Source organism: Lissotriton helveticus, chromosome 3_1 (assembly GCF_964261635.1).
Source record: "Lissotriton helveticus chromosome 3_1, aLisHel1.1, whole genome shotgun sequence".
NCBI classification, from domain to species: domain Eukaryota; kingdom Metazoa; phylum Chordata; class Amphibia; order Caudata; family Salamandridae; genus Lissotriton; species Lissotriton helveticus.
The window spans coordinates 230,096,881-230,116,748 of record NC_136061.1 but is presented as its reverse complement, the minus strand read 5'-3'; the positions used below and the strand labels follow the sequence as shown (position 1 = coordinate 230,116,748).

Sequence of the window (19,868 nt, the reverse complement as noted above, 5' to 3'; positions counted from 1 at the left end):
ACAAGCCTGAGGAAGGTCAGACACCCAATGAAACTCCAGAGTAGATTAAGTAGTGTTACTCACGGCAACCCAGACTTCACCAAAATATTTGTCCCGAGGAGAAAAATAGGAGGGGGCTCCCCCAAAGATGAAGGAAGGTAGCCCAGAAAGAACTGTTCTACTGATGCCACCCCTGACGTCAAAGAGGTGCACCTCAATGGAGGAGAAACATGGTAGTGGAGATCAGTACTGGCAGATCTAACACTGATGTCACTGGTGGGAACCCCGAAGGACTGGCTGTGCATCGGAGTCGATATGGATTCTATCACGGATCCAGAGTGCCTCAGTGACAGATGTCCCGCCAGTGTGGAGTTAGGCAAGGCTTCTCTGGCCTCCTTGGGGCTAAAGCACGCACCAGGTGGAGGCAGAGAACTAGAAATAGCATGAAGTGAGAGAAAGTATTCCCTCGTCTGATCTAACGTCGCCTCGGCACTGTGGAATATTGGAAGGCACAGGGCAGACTCTTGCTCCAACTCCGCTACCGGAGGAATTGGAGGTGTGCCAGACACATAGTCATGGAAGGCGCAACGCCGACTGCCTATGGTGTGAATTACCAGTCAACAGTGAAGAGGAAGAACATTGGCCAATCAAAATAATTTTCAACCAATCACAAACATCCCTACTCTGGCAAAACCCCTTGAGAAATGTGTCCAAGAACAACTGTGCAACCACATTGAGTAATTCCAACTTCTTAATCAATTCCAATCGGACTTGAGTCTAGGCCACAGCACTGAAACGTCCATCACTCATAGTGGACGACGCTCTCACAATGCTCATAATGCTTGACCAGAACTAATCTTGCCTACTAATACTACTTGACCTCTCATCTGGGTGTGACACTGTCAAACATGACAATCTACTGAGGCTTTTGGAATGTAGGATGGGACTCTCAGGCACTGTATTAAAATGATTTGCCTCTTTTCTCAGTAACAGAACTCAGAGAGTCAAATCCAATCAAACTCTAGCCAATTCCAGTCCTTGCACTCTGGGGGTGCCCCAAGGGTCCTCGCTCTCCCCCACGCTCTTCAACCTATTCATTGAACCTCTTACTGTAATCCTCAAAGAATCTAAAATCCAAAATCACATGTTTGCGGATGACACCCAATGGTACATGAAATTCTCTTCCCCTGAAGATATCAAGATACTCAACGGAACCCTGCACAAAACCCTAAATTGGCTAACCTCCTACCCTTAAAACGGAATTCCTCTTCATCTCACCCACCAAGCAAACCCTCATTGTGGAGAAATATCTGAAAAACCTCTCTGCACTCAACTGCACACCAGACATCAGACTCCACGAAATCGATGGGAATAGTGCTTGATAAGAACCTAACATGCAGGATCACATTAGCGCATCTACCTAAGGAGCGAACTTCCAACTGAGCATCCTAAGAAAACTCAAACCCTACCTTCCTCAAGATGACTTTAAATCTGCGGTGCAAGCGCTAGTCATCTCACGACTAGAATACGACAGTGCCACTCTCTGCGGGCTACCGAGACACATATTACCCCCTTCTCAGAGCATTTCTGAATGCTGCGACTAGGCTCATCACTGGCTCTAAGAAAAACAACCACATTTCTCCAGACCTGAAATCTCTTAACTGGCTTCCGTTTGAGTCAAGGATTCAATTAAAAATTGCATGTATGACCCATTGAGCACTGCATTTCAACACTCCTCTGTACCTGGCAAATAAGCTCGAAATATTGGGTAGCTCAAGTTCCTCAAGGAGCTCCAGTACCATGCTGCTCAAGCTGAAGAAATTAAAAAAAAATGAAAACCTACAATTGTCCATTCTCAGGTATTGCCCCGAGAATCTGGAACTCCCTTCCTGTGGAAACGAGACTAATTCCTTCAACACTTGCCTTCAAAAGGGAAGTGAAAGCTATACTGAGCTAGAAGCTTTTCTCTTTTTGTCTCCTATCGTGTACCTGGCAAATGGTACGGCCCCAATATGTCATTTTGTACTTGTTGTTATTTCTAAATATCATTACTTTTCTCCCTTAACTATCTACCTATGTCTTCCGCAACTCGTACGTAAAGCGCTCTGATGTCCACTTGGGTCATGTTTGCGCTATGCAAAACTTTTAAAATAAATGAATAAATCGGGAGCTGGTCCTTGAGCAGTTCTCAGGGGATAAAGAAGACTTTGACCAATGAGGGACCTTTGACCACTGCGATGCTAGCAGTGCTCCTGCAATGTCAACAACCAAAGCTGAAGACATGAGCCACACCCTTTGGAGTCACGGTGCACGCCCAGACACCACATTCAAACAGAATGAGGTTGTGGGGTCAGCATTTGTAGTCCACAGGACCCTGAAAGCATCCAGAAAAGGGCACACTGTGTCATCAACAAACATTGAGATAGGCCAAAATGCACAGAGGTACCACCCTCTGGATCCGCATGGAAGCGCGGAGAGGAAGAAACTGATGCGTTTTAGCACAGAAAGAGGCCACCTAAGAAACTGACTTCAGCACATCGGGGGGAGGGCTTATATGGACTCTGTCGACGCCACTTTCTATGGACGATTTCATTACGAAGTCGCTCGACGTGTAGAGGTACTAATTTGGAAACTTTTCCGGATCCAGTCTAATGCCTGGGGATAATTCCTGGTAAGGAATCTGTGGCTAGAAGTCTATCAGATCAGTATCCTATCCTTCACTTATTATCTGAATTTCAATGAAATATATTTGCATGATTTGTACTTCTCCAAAATTGTTTTTCAATGAAATAGAGGACATCACAGACCACCCTGCATATATTGTCTAGAGCAGGTGTCGCCAACCTTTTCTAGTGTAAAAGCTACCCTTGTTGAAGACAAATCATCCCAAGCTAATAATATTAATGTTGAAACAGACCACAGCAGACAAGATGACATGATTTTTCACTCTAAATATAGATTGGAAATCTGTTTTTTCTCCAAACATTAGCTTATGAGTTCAGAAAGTACACACATTTTCATCTTGAATGCATCTTTTCTATCTTGGGATATATTTATATTAATTCAACCAAGCAAAGCTCTAATTTAGACGGATTGAGAAGGACACAGGAGAGCTTCTGCCAAGTAGCTGGAGAGCTACTAGTTGCACCCGAGTTACTCGCTGGGGAATCCTAGTCTAGAGCTGTTGGTATGAAACACTGCCTTCAATAGTTTTATGTAGAGTTCAGCTCATGATGGCTAGTGTTTTGAATGGGAGATAGATAAATCAAGCTGCATTCATATGAATAATTGATTACATCTTTTCTGCATAATCACATGGGTCAGTATGAATCAGTCCCATTAACATGTCAACAATATGAAGAAACAGAACTACAGATTTTTAAGAATATCATGAGGTCAGACAGGAAGAACAAGTTACTTACCTTTGGTAACTCTCTTTCTAGCATATACTCTATCGAACCACAGTTACTGCATCTTTCAAATATTCCCTAGGTGTAAGACTGGATCTGGAAACTTTTCAAACAGTACGCCTGCACACCAGTAGGTGGCATTGCGCAGCTCCTCACTGACATTGCCCCACTCCAGAAGTGACTCACAAAACTACTTATATGCGCCTCTTGCACGGTCTCATGTCAGTTACTTTCTAGGTTGTACACGTCAACACAGACGTAGAGTTCAACAGCAAATTAGCTGTGAGAAGATCTCTACTCTTGGGACCTTTTTGGAAGGAAAAGAGCCCAATTCACAAAACAAGGAGTATGATACAGAACAAGCAGTTAGATACAGTATTTACCAGCTAGGGGATTACCAAAGGTAAGTAACTTCTTCTGATACTTCTCTTCTTCTAAATCTCTTCTTCTTAGAGTAGGTGGAGTGAAGGACACCGATAGGGTGATGTTTTGCGCAAAGTGAAAAGGAGTCACCACTTTCAGAAGAAAGGAAGCTTGGGTGCTCAGGACAGGCATTTCTGGGAAGAAAGTAGTTTATGGAAGATTTATGGAGAGGGCTTGCAGGCAACTAACCTGCAGTGCCGATTTTACGGCAATGAAGGCACATTATCTCAAGGGTAAGAAGCCATAGTGGGCCGCTATGTAGTGGTACAAAAGGAGCAAGTATCAGGAAGGTGAGGAACAAGTTAAGGTCCTATTAAGAAGTGATTAAAGGAGAGGGCAGAAACAAATGTTGCAAACTCTTCAAAAAATATAACATAATGGGTTATTTAGACAAAGAGACCGGACAGGGATGCCCATTTGTTGTCAGTTCTGATTATAGCAGGGGGAGTGTATCCCTTGGACCTGTTATTCAAGGTTTCTCCCTTACTCCTTATGAGCAAGGCTCCCACGTGGTCTCTGCTTCAGAAGTATTGAATACTAGTATATCTCAACCTCCACAACCACTGCCATCACTTTCTCTAGGACATGGCAGAGGTGTCCATCATTGCCACTGTTCTTCGCTTGGTTTATTGAGACCTAAGCAATCGGAAAAAAAGCCCTGTTAAAATGCGGTCATTTCAATGTGACAAAAGCAAAATTATATGCGGACAACTTGCCTTTATATCGCAGCAGATGGAAAGGATTTACAAAGTGCACTGGGGTTGATGTCCAAATTCTCACCAGTGATTGGGTTATAGATTCACCACTCCTAAAGCCCCAACAACCTTACTGACCACCCTCATGGTCCCCTCGTGGGAAGATTAGAAGGTTTACATCAATATTTGTGGGGCATTCTGGGTTAGAAAATGCAATGGGATCCCCACAAGTCACGGATATTGTTCTGGAGCTACAGAAAGATTTGAATCTAACCATGCCCAGCTGTTTTTATAAATATCCCCAGCTGTGTCACTGGATTTTGCTTGAAAGGGACTCGATGGGCAGCATAGTTGGCAAATAAAACAGCTTTTTTGAACTGGCTCAGTGTGGTAGTTGGGTATCTGTGTACAAAGCTAGCCAAGGAAGGCTCCAGAAAACTGTCCAGTTTAAAGTGCGATAGTTCTAGCATTTTGCAGCTTTCCGGAGTTTAAAGGAGATCATGGGAACACTGATTTAGGTGGAGATATGATTGAAAGCGGCACTCTCACTGTACAGCTTCTTTTCAACATTAACCAACTAACTGAATTTCATGAGTGCCCCAATTTTGACACTTAAGGTGACTCAACATTGCTCTGTGACCTTGCATCTAAGGGACCATAGAAGAAATTCAAAGAGGGAAAGATACACAAAAGCCATTTCGGTGGAACTCTAATGAATGCCTGTAAGTCCTTCCGCATCAACCAATGGTGTTTTTGATAGAAGGCTGAGCTCCTGGTTGCTCCAGTTTCTTCCTGTCAGCTCCACAAACAAGACCCAATTTAGCCTAAAAGAGCCAAATTCCTTTCACACACACTTACATCTATAAATGGCATTCCAAGCAATGTTTACCTCTATCTATTTCATGCTTTTCAAACAAGCAGTAAAATATTGCCTGCTCTCTTCATACCACACTTCAAACATTTTGAACAGAACAGGAGAGCTACTTGAAAATATAATAAGCTGTATGTCTATCAGAAATTATCATCAGATAATAAAATAAAAGAATAGCCAGAAGGCATACGATACACTTTAAAAGTAAATAGCTCCCATTTTCAGGCATAGTTCCAAAATGCACAACGCCTGCATGAACACTCACCAACATCAATATGAACAATTTATTTATTTATTTAATTTGAATTTACATTTTATTTTCATATGATATTTTAATAGTTTCATGGATCAAGCAAAATCTGTGGAAATATTCCAACACTCATAAATGATAATGAAGGGCTCCATAACGAAGCACTCACACTGAATTTCAAGCAAGAAAAGTCACCATATAGAATACAAATATTCTAATAGGCCCATGAGTAACTGTCTCTGTCTTGCATCTGTTCATCTCCCTCGTATTCCTCTGGAATCACATTTTACGCATCCTAAGTGCACCTGCACAAAATAATTGGGGCGTGCATACTAGGTTACACAACATACAGCTCCTACTACATTTATTATGCATGTCTGTGCACCACCTAGAACGAGAGGTTAAAAACTGGCAGCAATTTTCTACCAATGGGCTAAGCAGTACAAAGATCCCTAGTTTAAATATGAAGCAGTTTGCATTATTTCTTGGATCAAAAAATCTGATTACCTCAGGAAATCCAACCAATACCAGTAAGGTGAAGATGTTGGTGGGCTTTAGCTGGAAAGGGAGTTGCTTCACGCAGTGATCAGTGAAGGCGGCCATTACACTGTGCCACTGTGAGCTGGAATTCAACTCCCGAAGAATATTAGCCATGGAACATGCCCAGTCCAAACCCACCCGGCTGGAAAGAAAACAGATAACGTTAGAGTAAAGACTGTATTTTAAAGAACATTTCTTTTCTTATTAGAACACCAAAAAGAACAATGTAAGCCATTTGTTTCTTCAGATTACGTGACCAGAAAACAAAACAAAATCCCCTCCCAAAAAATCAGACAAGATGGAAAACCTCAGCTTAATGTGTCCCGACAATAATCTTCACCAACACCCAAAAATATTAGAATGGAATGCTGGCAGCTCCACTGATCCAACAGTATGGCAGGGTGCCAATAATGGCCAGTGAAGCCATTCTGCATAACGATTCGATTGGTTTCATGAATGAATGAATGAATGGGTATTTATAAGGGGCATGGCTACTCCACAGTGTGTCCTGCTGCTGTACCTGCAAAGGTCCATCCACTTCCAACCACACTATCGTGCTACAAACAGGTGGAAGTTGAGAGCTTTCCTAAATGACAATTCCTAAGCAATGGCCTGGGGCAAAACTAGAGCACCATCCTATCGATCAAGTACTGAGTGCAGGCAACGCTTGTAAAAACGCCCAATATACGACAGTGAGAGCCTTGAAAAGGATCCTTTTCTTAACAGGAAGCCAGAGAATATCACACAAATGATGGAAACTGGCCTCCGCGCTTAGGAATACCCAAGATATGATGAGCATCAGCATTCTGTACCACCTGAAGTTTCTTAATCCATGTGTCTGGTAGGCCTAGGTATAAGTTGTTACTATAGTCCAAACAAGAGGTTATCAAAGCATGGACGACCATCCAATAGGCACCTTGGGCAAGACGATCAGGAAATTTTCTAACTGAGTGCAGCAAGCCAAAGCAAGACGGACAGAATCTGAGGTAGAAGGGAGAACCCACCATCCAGCCGGACTCCAATATTGTTGTCAACTGACGGCAGGCACCTGTTTAACTATTAGTGTTTAACTTGCCAAAATAGGAGCATCTCTGTTTTTTCTGCATCACACTGGAGATGCCTCTCATGTAACCATCGCTTTTTTTTTTTTGAATTTAGAATATTTTATTCTTAATGGGTAGATTAATTTAACAACAGTATACCCCTATTCCTCGGGCAATCCTGGCTGAAACTGCCCTCTTTCCCTTTATAAATTGGGAACTGTACACCCCTACAGTATAACAGAAAACCCCTACCTCCTCAGGCAATCTATTATAACTTGGGAATAGTGCATTTAATCACTGATTTTAGACCTTATCAGGGGACTTGAATCCTATATAAGAATACTAGAATGTCACACATTTGGTTGAAGGCAATGGTACGGTAGAGTGTTAATAATGGAGGGAAAGGACCATCAGTTCCAATCTTCCATCAGTTCTCATTTCATCTTCACTGGAAAGAGCATTCTGAGCTTTTTGGCAGTGACTATACCAGTTGTAGAATCTTTTTTCCTTTGTTACATGTTTCAACCATAATTATGGTCTATAACTGAGAGAGAGGGGATTTAACAATCATTAGAACATTGGAATGTTGGGAGCTCCATTGAAAACAATGGAGTGCTCTGGGCTTCTAATGGCTAGTAGAAGCCCGGAGCTCCAACATTCCAGTGTTTGATTTTGTTCACATCTGTGGGACCGGCTCGAGAGGCGTTTGTTTTTACTAATTAGAACATTCTACCCTCTAGGGGCGAAAAGTTCTAATAGCCTTAGAGCCCTCCGTAGCAGGCTCTACCAGCCATTAAAGGCCTGCTCCCTTCTTAAAGGCCCTTGCCTTTGGCTCAGGCTTTTAACGATGGAGCTGGCCTTTAATGGCCGGTAGAGCCTGCTATGTTGGGCTCTAAGGCTATATTAGAACATTGGAATGTTGAGAGCTCCATTGAAGACAAAGTAGTAGCTCCAGGTCTATAATGGCTGGTATAAGCCCAACGCTCCAACATTCCAATGTCTGTCTTCACGTTTCTCCTTTTTTTAATGTAGAACTTTCTACCCATAGTGGCTCGAATATTCTAATAACCTATAGCCCTTTTGCCTCGGTCAATACCAGTTGATAAAGACCCTCTCCCTTGTTACAGGCCCTCTTCTGCGTCTCAGGCCTATAACTAAGGTTCAGGGCCTTCAACAACCACTATAGCCCTCAGCAGTGCACTATAGCGTTATAGCATTAACTCTCAGAAACCTGCAATTCCTTATTAAAACTCTGGAATGTCTGGAGAACCACTGAAGTCAACAACCTGCCCAGATGATGCATAAGGGCTGCCTGCTACAAGTCTTCTCCAACAGTCCAAATATTTCTTATTCTCCCTGTACTTCTATCTCAAGTTATACAAATTGTTAAACACCCTCTTTCCAGTTACACATACTGCAGCTCTTGTGTATAAGTGGGAAAAAGGCGATTTACCAACTCGCCTAGGAGTAAAAATGTGACCTTTCCACATCTTGTTACACTTGGCTATCAGCACTTGCACAGTATTAGGTAAAATATTTGAGCTTTTGACTCACTGAGCGGCCCAGGAACCCCTGTTGTCAAATTTCAAACCCAGATAACAGACATTCCTCATCACCTGGAGAAAGTTGATACATAGCAGAACTGGTTGTCTAACTTTATAAGGCCTGACCAGAATTAGGAGCCTACATTTAGCAATGTTTTGTTCCAACTTATTTACATAAAACCGAGCTAATTGTCAAGTCAACAGTTAGTCCTGATCACAAAACGCAGCTGTCTCCTTAAAGCAGATAAATGAGGTTTTGCTTTGATAATAGGCCAATCAACATAGCAGGTTACTAAGTGCTCACCAAGATAATTAAAGTAGTTCAATAAGCATGGAGAAAACTGACAGCCCTCTGTAATATCACTATACGCAATAGAAATATCGGTCACCTCACCCTTAGAAAAACAACCATCAGCAATGTTTTTAGTATGGGGGAAGAAAAATACTCTTGATGTCTTTCCGAGTAACCCCAGACTTCACCACAAATTCCTTCAACACAAGTCAGTCCAAATTGTGAAGTCAAATTGACATTAAAAAAGACCAAATACAGTCTTCATCAAGGTGCAAAACTTCAAAACTAAAGTAGCCAATCAAAAATCCTGTTTGACTGTTTGAATACATGCTCAAATGCCAGCTGGGTAGGGAGAGATGAGATGACTGTATCGATCTGAACTTGGGTGTCTATTGGCCAAGCCGCTTCACATGACATTCACCTTCAAACCAACATCTTAGACCAATATTTAGAAGTGCAGAAAGGTTTTGTCAAATGTGTCCCAATGGTGTTTAAGAGCTTTATAACCCATCACAGAGATTAGATGTATTACGAACTATGGCATGGTATTCTTAGTCATTATAGGATGATCTATTACCTTCTATCAATTCACAGCCCCCTAAAGATCACAAACCACTGACCTTAGTTCTAAAATTTCAGATAGCAATAAATATCTATCAGGTTGATAAGACAAACATTGTGGAATAAAGCCTCTTTAGCAGCGACCGATGTGTCAGCAATACTTATGGCCTGTACAATAGTCTTGTATGTAAAGTCAGTCATAGACATAACACTGGAGCTTTTTTTTCCATATCTTTTGTGGCAATCAATGTTAACAGCAATCTGGCAGGCACATATGTTTTGACTCACATTATGGATTGAGCGGCCCAAAATTGGCTCCAAGTAGAGTGGATGGGGCATTCATATATTTTTTTTTAACAGGTTTTATTTGTCAAATAACAAATATATCGCAGAGCACTGTAACCCAGCAACTCATGCACAGAAAATGTACATAGAAATAACTGACATTTTCTGGAACAAAATAGGACAGATTAAGAGCAATACAGTTGCAATATTAACCAAAGAAATAAAAAGAAACAAACCCCCCCAACCCACCCCCCGTCTCACTCACGCCTACCTCAAAGCAGCACCAGAGAGGAACAGTCACAACCACCAAGACACAGTACACCTACATCCACGGGGCAATAATGCATATCCCCTATAATGGGAGGGACGCCAAGTTAGTTGACCTGGCTACTGAAACAGGTTCTAGCTCCAGGCCACAATACTCTGCCCGTCGCCGGCATATTTTATAATGCTTAAGTGGGCACCCCCTGGCCACAAAGATAGGGATCTCCAGCCTCATACAGAAATCCATGCCATTTTTCCACATGGGTACCGAGGGCGCCCTCGGAGCCTTCAAAACTTTAGCAATGTCCTGCTTTGCCAAAGTGAACCCCAGTATCATAAGATGCGTTTGTATATGTTGCCTCCTATATCGTCCATAACATGCAGCAGGACCAGCTTAGGGGAGCTGGGGAGGTCCCATACGAGTATCTCAGAGAGGCAGGACAAAACTCCACGCCAAAATCGTGCTAAGGAGGTGCAGTGCCAGATCTTATGCAGCAAAGTACCCTCCTCATGCTGACATCGGAGACACACCGGGGAGGCCACTAATCCCGCCCTCCAGAGCCTGACGCTCGTGAGATAGACCAGATGGAGATACTTAAAATGGATAAGGCGAAGACTCATGGCTATGGATGTCCCCCGCGGGGAGGCCAGGGCCTCCACCCAGTCCTCCTCCTCCTCCAGCGGGCCTATGTCATCCTCCCAGGCCACCCTAGGACGCTGCAATGTGGAGGGGCAATGTATGACCAAGGACTGGTAGATCTTAGAGATTTTGTGGTCATGGAGGTCCCCCATAAATACCTTAGCCTCTAAGGGACTAAACTCAGCTAGGGACCCCAACCCCTCAATGTATGGGGTGATAGCATGTTGGAACTGTAGGTATCAGAAAAATTGGGTTTTAGGCATTTGAAAGTCCTTTTGGAGATCCTGAAAGGGCTTTAGAACCGAACCCCGCATGACATCCCCAAGAGTAGAAATGCCAATACGGTCCCAGTCCCGAAAACCGGACAATGTAGCCAGTTGCGGCAGTCGCCCATTGTGCCAAAGGGGAGTCTCCCGAGTTAGCCTGTTCCACCACCCGGTCCTCCACAACACCTGTTGCCATATTTGAAAGACAAGTTTCGTAGCCGGGGGCAAGGATCTACGTAACAGCGCGGAGTAAACTATAGCATGTAAGGTGTGATCCCCCATACAACATCTCTCGACCGTGTAGGCTGGATCTGCCCTATCCCCATACCACCACTCATTGATGACTAATAGAGTGGGTGGGAGGCCATATAATGACACCAGCAATGTGGTGTATTTATTGAAATGCCCAAGCGGGCTACCCTACATAGGGAAGACAGAAAGGAAGATCAAGACCCGCCTGGTTGAACACAAAAGCAACATACGATTGAAACATTTAAAATCAACAGTCGCTGTACACTACTCTGAAAAAAATCATAACATCAGCCAATTGAGGTATTTGATCTTGAAACAGGTAGAGATCAAAGAAGGGAAAGACAATAAGAATTTTTTGCTACAGTGTGAACAATAATGGATCTATAAATTTAACTCATTGAGCCCAAGGGGTTTGAATAAACGTTTGGAATTTAGTTGTTATCTATAATAACCAGATACACAATGCTCAATTCCAGTATTTTCGTTATAAACTATAAAATATCAGGATTTACTTTTGTATTGCCCTTCTAAAATTTTGAATTTGGCATATCTTTGTACTGATTTTACACATTTTTCAATTTTTGTTTACTAATTTTTCATATTTTCATCTGTACTGACACACGTTGGTCAACTCAGCGTGTAATGACATTGCGATCTTGTGGGGACTCCTTAATACATTCGGAGCACCCACAAAAACTGACCCAGGGCCGCATTAACCAATCCAGGAGAGATCGGATAGGGATGGTTTTGCAGTTCGGAAAGGAGGCGCGGAAGCGACACCATCTTAAAGATGGCCGACCGGCCATATAGTGATAGGGGCATGTGGGACCAGACTTTAAGATCCTCATGCACACAATCCCATACAGGGGCTAGATTCTTTTCCTATGAGATGGTTGATGAATCTGATATGAACACTCCAAAGTACTTCAATCCCTCAGAGGCTACCAGAACAGAGGAGACAAAGAAACCGGGACCCGCCCCTCCCCCAATGACCCATAAAGTAGATTTGCAAGAATTCATATACAGACCCAAGGTCCCCAAAAGTTAGCATAAAGCGCAGGAGGCGCGGTCCCGTCCTATCTATATTCATGAGAAAGAATAAGACGTCGTCTGCATACAAAGCAATGCGATCCGACAGGCCCGCTGCCCACTCCAAACCGGTCACTTTGGCATCAATCCGTACCCAGGACGCTAAGGGTTCCATCGCTAGAGCGAACAAATAGGGGGGACAGCGGACAACCCTGCCTAGTGCCCCGCCCAGTAGAGAACGTGGAGGAAACAAAGCCCAACACTCGTACAGAAGCAGTCAGGTCTGTAAATTGGAGAGTCAGATAGGACAGGAAGTGCGGTCCACAATTCAAGCTACGGAGGAGAGCGAATAAATACACCCAGCTGAGGGAATAAAAGGCCCTATCCATGTCTGCAAGCAATAGCGCAGACCGCTCCCCCAAACCCTGGACGGTTGCCACTGCAACGTGGACGCGTCAAATATTTTGGCGAGTCACCCGCTGAGGCATAAACCCGGCCTGATTCGGATGAACCAAAGATGTAATATGAACACGAAGGCGATTAGCCAGTGCCTTGTCCAGCACCTTGGTCTCCACATTAAGAAGAGATATGGGGCGATACGATGCATGTTGATCCGGTGGTCTTCCGGGCTTATGAAACACCACGATCTCAGCGTGTCTCCAATCGCGAGGCAGGCATTCCCGCTCCCTGGCCTCCTCAACCACTCTACAGAGATGAGGTCCCAATTGCAGAAAATAGCGTATGAAGAATTCACATGGGAAGCTAGTGGGCCCGGGGGCCTTCCCGGGTTGCATCTCACCCAGCGCCGCAACCAGCTCTTCCTCCGTGAGCGGGAGATCCAGCTCCTCGCGCACATCTTCGAAGATGGTCCTAGGTGGCAAATCATCGAGACATCGACCAACTACCGCTGCCGGGAGGCATTCCCTAGGGGCATAACGGTCTGCATAATACATAGCAAAGCTTTCGGCTATCACGGAGGGGTACGAGAGGGTGGACCCATCCGGGCCCAGAATGCCAGGGAGCGACTGAGAATATAGCGACCGCTGACACAACCTATGCAATAATTTGCAGGACTGGTAGATCCTACTGCGGGTCGCCAGCCACGCCGGTCGGGCCTAGTTGACAGAGTATGGGCATTTTCCTGCTGCTTCAACAGGAGTTAGCAGCGAGCCTGTCGATCAGCACTATCCCTGCTGCTAGATTCCAATCGCTTCCCCTCCACATAAACCAGGGACTCCCTAAGCATTCTGCGGGCCGCTGCGCAATATGAGATATCCACACCCTGAAGCGTGGGGTTCATCGCCTCCCAGAGGCCATCCGCCCCCTCTACTGTCCCAACATTAGATGACAAGAATTGGTCGATGGCTTCCGCCATATGTTCTCTATTGTCGCCTCTCTAGAGGTTCCACGCCGAGAGACGCCACCGAAACGGCTGTGGCGCTCTACCCACACAAATTGTAAGAGTAATCGGTGAGTGGTCTGAAAGGCCATGTGGAAGAATATGTGCAGCGACCACCCTGCTATCCATGGCTCGGGGAACGAAGATGTAATCAAGGTGGGAGAAGGAGCAATGCACGGCCGACAAGTATGTATAGCCCTGCGCAGTCCCATGTAAGCAACGCCAAAGGCCCACCCAATCTAGACCCGCCACCGGTGAGTGTAACTTAGTAGTCCCACTTATGTCCGGCGAGCCCCCAGGCCGCCAGCAATCCCCTGCCATGTCTAGCACATCGTTCCAGTCTCCGCCCACAGCAGTTAACCCATCAGGCACATCTGTCCATAGGGTCATGAGCTTTTACACCAAGCTCCAAGAAAGGAGGGGGAAGGCATAAACACATCCCAAAACTATGGATTCAGTCCCTATCAGTTAGTCTGATTTAGCAGGCCGGTGCTGGGCCGATGCAGCTCGGGATGAATGCTACATGACTGGGATATGCTCCCGGACCCGGATCGTCGCTGTCCCTTCGCCTTTAGCATCGGTTGATTCCGGACCATCTCGCTCGATGAAGAGTCAGTGTCTCTCCGGGGCGGTGTGTGCGGGCGAAGACGCGCGGTCTTGTCCGTCCATTGGAAGACCTCCTCCGGAGAATCAAAGAAATGGGTGCGAGATCGGTACACCACCCGCAGTCTGGCCAGGTATAAAAGAGCATAGGGGAGTTTAAGATCTCGAGGCCGAGCTTTGCTGCCATAAAAGACTCTCTGCGTTGCTTGAGAGCATTCATATTTTTACCAGTGTTACTAATTTTATAGAAGCAAGTTTTAGGTTCAATTACTTTCACTAGCTGGCAATTACAGTCGACCTTCGGTTTAACTAACTTGAGTGGCACATCCATTCTAGGCTGTTGACTAATTACTGTATGTTCTGCTAAAACAAGCAGCAGCACGTTGGCTCTTCGTGGTTATCGGTTTTGGGCTTATTTGTGTGGTGGACTGTGACAAGCACTGCTTTCTCACAGCTACAGTCAACATGTGTAAAAAAACGTTTGGGACTATGCTAACTAAAGGGAGATAAGAAATCTTTAAAGTTTAAAGTTCCTGGAGAAGAACAATTGAGTCCCATCCCAACCTCCGACAGGCTGCAGAGGAGCCTCTGGCATGTTTGGTGTGCACAAACGGGCTTGTTTTTTTTTAGTCTCAAGCCGCTTCACGAGCGCAAATCTGGAAAAGGGAGCAAGAGACCGAAGGTAGATGTAGTCATCCTTTCGTTTTTGGAAAGACCTCAAACACAGGCCCAGAAACTAGACCTCCAAGCAGTAGGAATCCAAAAGGTAAGAAGAAATGGGTCAAGGCCCATTACGGAGGTTCTGACATACAGCTGTCAGGAGGACAACAAATACTGTATGAATTTCATGATGCCCAAGCAGATAAACTCAAATTAACTATGTTTTAATATTTTTTTAATTGATTTTTAGGATTCCACTGTCATTAAAATAATTTTTCAGTACATGATTTTTATTTAACTCAAATTTTCACAAATATTCAGGATTATTCATTTATACCTGTCATCATAAATTCATCAATTAATTACCCCTTGTTTGTACTTTAATATGTATAATATGGCAAATCAACTATGGATGTACCCACACGACTCGAAGCTAGACGACCATAAGAATTCCTACTTCTTGCATTACTCAATTGCCAAGTTGCCAAGTGCAAATCCATAACTGGTTAAATACACAAGCCAAAGTAGGCTTTTTCTGGCTGTTGTAAGTAGAGAAAAACCCCAGGCTTCACACATCGTTAATTACATACATATAAAACTATACCTATACAGCAAAAACACAGCAAAATGATCAAATATGCACCTCACACATCTGCACAAATCACACACAGCATTTCAAACTCCAACCAACAAGATTTGAAGCATCACTACTTTCTAAATTAGATTTAGTAGATGCTTTCATGACATGTTCCCAGATGTTTTGACTTGCATCTCTGAAAGTAGCTATCCATGCATGAACAAAATCATCTCCGGTTTAAGGCCACTTCAACAACATTACACAAGTCTTAATTTCACCACACTCCTAATCAAGGGGTATTGCCTCCATATCAGCCTGTCTCGCATTAAAAAACACTTAATTAAAACCTCGAGGTTACAGAATAAGTAATCCACTTTAACCTAAACCTTATCTGTTAACTCCTTCCTGATTAAGACATTGGCACTCCAAGTTAAGAGAAACACATCCATGAGACATGTCTCCTGTATCCTCTCGCACCCTCCCATCTTACTCTTGAGCAGCTATGAATATGCCTCATATAATGTACTCCACTTACATGTCATCAACTCATCTCTTAATACACACATAAAGGGGTGGAGAGGAAAAGACCACATATAACGAGGCGTACAAGCAGAGACATAGTTGTATGCTTGAAAAAACTGCCCTCACACACACAAATGTGTGTGACATGCTTCATCATCGGGTCTGCTGCAACGCCCTGGCGTAGCAACGCACAGAGCGGAGCATAGGGAGGGGGAACATAAAACACAAAGACAAATCACAAAATGGGAAGTGACAACAGTGTTCACAACAAAATGTGTCAGTCCAAGACTGGGTACAGTGATAGAACAGAAAAGTGCAGTCAAAATGGTGAGATTAAAAGTGGCTCATGGATACCGGATATGTCTTTATTTGTACGTTCCACGGTCAGGATTAAAAATAAATCACGGAAGGTGGTGTTAAAGAAGGAAATTAGGAACCTATAACACCCCTCCTAAACTGCTGGAGTCAACATGTTTCGACCTAAGCATGCCCTCAATTAGTAGGTCACATCGGTCTTCTTCAGGACGTCTGCCTGTCCCAGTCCCATGAAAAACCCCCTTACCTTAATCAGTTGTTAAGGAGGTAATAGCAGATCTAATCAATCACTCTTACCCATGTGGAGGGAATTCTGCCAACAAGGGATACATATACTGCGGAGAGATAAACGATATCCAAAGTTGTAACCAAAGCAAATGTTTTACCCGTATCACAGTATTAGGAATAGTTTACCCTCCCGTCTTATGTAATATCCTTGCATGATAAGTACTCTTTTCTTGTCACCGTAGGTGACTGCTAAATAGTCAGTCTACCCCATTTCAAACCAATAGTTACAACAACAATAAAACAACGAAGTGGGTCCTTAAAATCACTATCAGTGGAGAAGTGTGGCTCAATGGTTAGAGCGGCAGATCCTGATGCAGAGGTCTAGCCCGGGCCAGGGTTCAATTCCTCGCCTCGGCGGGTCTTGGGCTCAAAAATTCCATGGACCTGATAATTCTCGCCTCGGTGCCTACTCCAATCATGGAGTCCCACTCTGCAACTCTGGGCAATAGCTTGCCTAATCTCCACAACGGCCCCCACAACGCTAAGGATGCTTGGCCTCCACAGGGAAAGCCAGGATGGATTCCACAGCGGTATTCGTACAAGCGCCTTGAGACCTTTGTGGGTGAGTAGTGCGCTATACAAGTATCAATTTACATTTAAAATCACTACTGATACCGACATATTTACGCATGGTTGCCATTGACGTGGATAATTATTAGCTTGTTCATATTTTAAATACCAGATCTGTCCCCAAGATTGAATATTCTCACCCTTAGTCACACCTCGTACAAACTCACCGAGTTTATTGTATGATTAAACTCGAAATGACGTCAGGGGGTGGAGTTCCAAGGAACACAACCTGTATTATGAAAAAATACAAACAAAAACTAAAAATGAGGAACGCTGGTGTAGCTGTACCCACCGTTATACATATAATTGCACTTTCTTCTAGCTCCCAACGGGTCCCCTTGTAGGGCTAGGTATGCCATTTCACAATGCACCAAGAGGTGTTTAGAGTCTATCGAGTAAAAATGAATGTCCCTGTGCTTAATAATATATTACTGTGGTATATGGTATGCCCTGCAAAAAATACAGGAGAACATCAAGGGCACCCAACAGGGTAGACCCATACCCTATACCACAAGCAGTTCAAGTGTAGGCAGTGATAATGAGTATCCTCAAAAGAGGAGGGGGAGGGGTCATGGTTATTGGCGGGGATTCAGACCCCCAATGTTTCATCAACCTTTCCCGCAATACCAGAACCAAGGGTACAATTGGCCACCCATGGTATCTTCCTCAACCTTCCTTTCACAATCCAGCCTTTGAGGACCCCAGATTTCAGGTTCCCAACTTTCAACCTACACAGTTTCAAAACTTTCAGGGACCTATTTTAGGAAGGGGTTGAGGAAAGGGGAAAGGCAAGCAGAAAGGCCAGCAACAGGTTACTTGGAACAACCAGGACCAGGAGATTACACAACGAGTAACCAGGAGTATGGCAACATCCCCGGGACCAGCGGCAAACATCCCTAGTGGTAAACTTGCCATCTATTACTCTTTCCCCAGCCCAGGAACAACTACTTAACAAGGGGCTTGGGTTTGTTCCCACGAATCATCTTAACCTTTTTCAACTACGTCTAGATCTTGCAGCATTTTTCCGCAATTTGCGGTTGAAAGTCTTTTTTCAAGACAAGGAATGTGTGGATCCCCATCGAGGCGATATCCCCTTTCGTCCTAAATCCACATTTACTCCTCAACTGTCATTGCTCCCTCCGGAGGTGGCGACCTTCGAGCAGGCAGTAATCAATGATTTGTGGACATTGAGCATGCCCCAGCCTGGTCCATCTTTTTCTAACATTTCTAATCTGGAAAAACAGGCTATAAAAGAACCAATGGATTGTACAGAAATTATCCTGAAGCCAGCCGATAAAGGCGGTGCAACAGTGGTACTGGTTAGGACCACTCACAATGATGAATGCACCCGCCTTTTAGCGGATGAGAGAAATTACTCTAGACTTACAGGGGACCCAAAGGAGGACATCACTAGGGAGATTGTGACAGTGCTGGAAGAAGCGAGATCTAATGATTAGATCTCGGAATATGAAGCCGACTTCCTGGTTAACAAACAGCCCAAAACACCCCAATTTTACATCCTCCCTAAGATTCACAAACCAGTGAGAACCCCTCCCGGGAGACCTATTGTCTCCAGGATGGGGTCTCTACTGGAACCCCTGTCACAATTTTGTGATTTCTTTTCGAAACCCCTGGTTCAAAAGCTCCCTGCTTATCTGGGAGACACCTTGGATATTCTGAACCATCTTAAAGACATGCCATTTGACCCGGAGACGGAATACCTCATAGGCCTCGATATCGAGGCCTTGTATACTAACATCCCTCAGAGGGAAACTCTCTGGGTCCTAGAGGATATTCTGTTCCAGGAGGAATGGCACTATCAGACACCCAGGGCCTTTATTTTACATCTTACCGAAATTGCCCTTACAAAAAATTTCTTTGAACATGCGGGCACCCTATATCTTCAAACTCATGGTACCTCCATGGGCACCGTTTTCGCGCCACGTTTGGCAGGCCTCTATGTGGGGGCCTTTGAGCGGGCATTCATCTATGATAACGCTTGCCCATGGGGGACACATTTGAGACTGTGGCGTCGTTATATCGACGACGTCCTGATTATTTGGAGAGGGGAAAAACCTTCAGTGGATTCATTCTTGGACTGGCTGAATGCTATTAATCCTTTGCTGCATTTTACTTCTACGATTACTAAGACCAGCCTTCCGTTCCTGGATTTAGTCATTGAACCCAGGGACGGCCTAATACACACAAAAGTGTAACACAAGCAAACTGACAAGAATGCCTTATTAGCTTTCAACAATTTCCATCCCAGATCATTACGGGAGAATTTATCCGTTGGACAATTCTTCCGCATACGAAGATATTGTTCGGAACAAAGTGATTTTACTAAAGAGGCATCCCTCTTAACACAAAAACTTACAGAAAGGGGGTATCCACCGAGGATAATTAAGAGGGCCAAGAAAGGGCATCTAATGTGGACCGAGAATCTTTACTGACCAAGAACACGAGAATAGGAGTCAAAAAACCTGTATTTGTATCTACATTCAGTACTTCCTCCCAACAAGTAAGAAGAACAGTACTGAAAAATTGGAGGATTCTTAATTCTGGCAGCCTGGTGATGGAAAAACCATTG

At 44.2% G+C, this 19,868-nt stretch overlaps 1 protein-coding gene across 1 annotated transcript in view; it reads right to left on the bottom strand.

Moving 5' to 3' along the window:
- ZZEF1 (zinc finger ZZ-type and EF-hand domain containing 1) overlaps window positions 1-19,868 on the bottom strand; it is a 1,627,273-nt gene that overhangs the window by 576,914 nt on the left and 1,030,491 nt on the right. Inside the window, exon 41 of the mRNA XM_078679684.1 lies at window positions 6,136-6,310. Within this exon, the coding sequence (XP_078535810.1) occupies window positions 6,136-6,310 (175 nt within the window). The remainder of the gene's footprint in view (window positions 1-6,135; window positions 6,311-19,868) is intronic.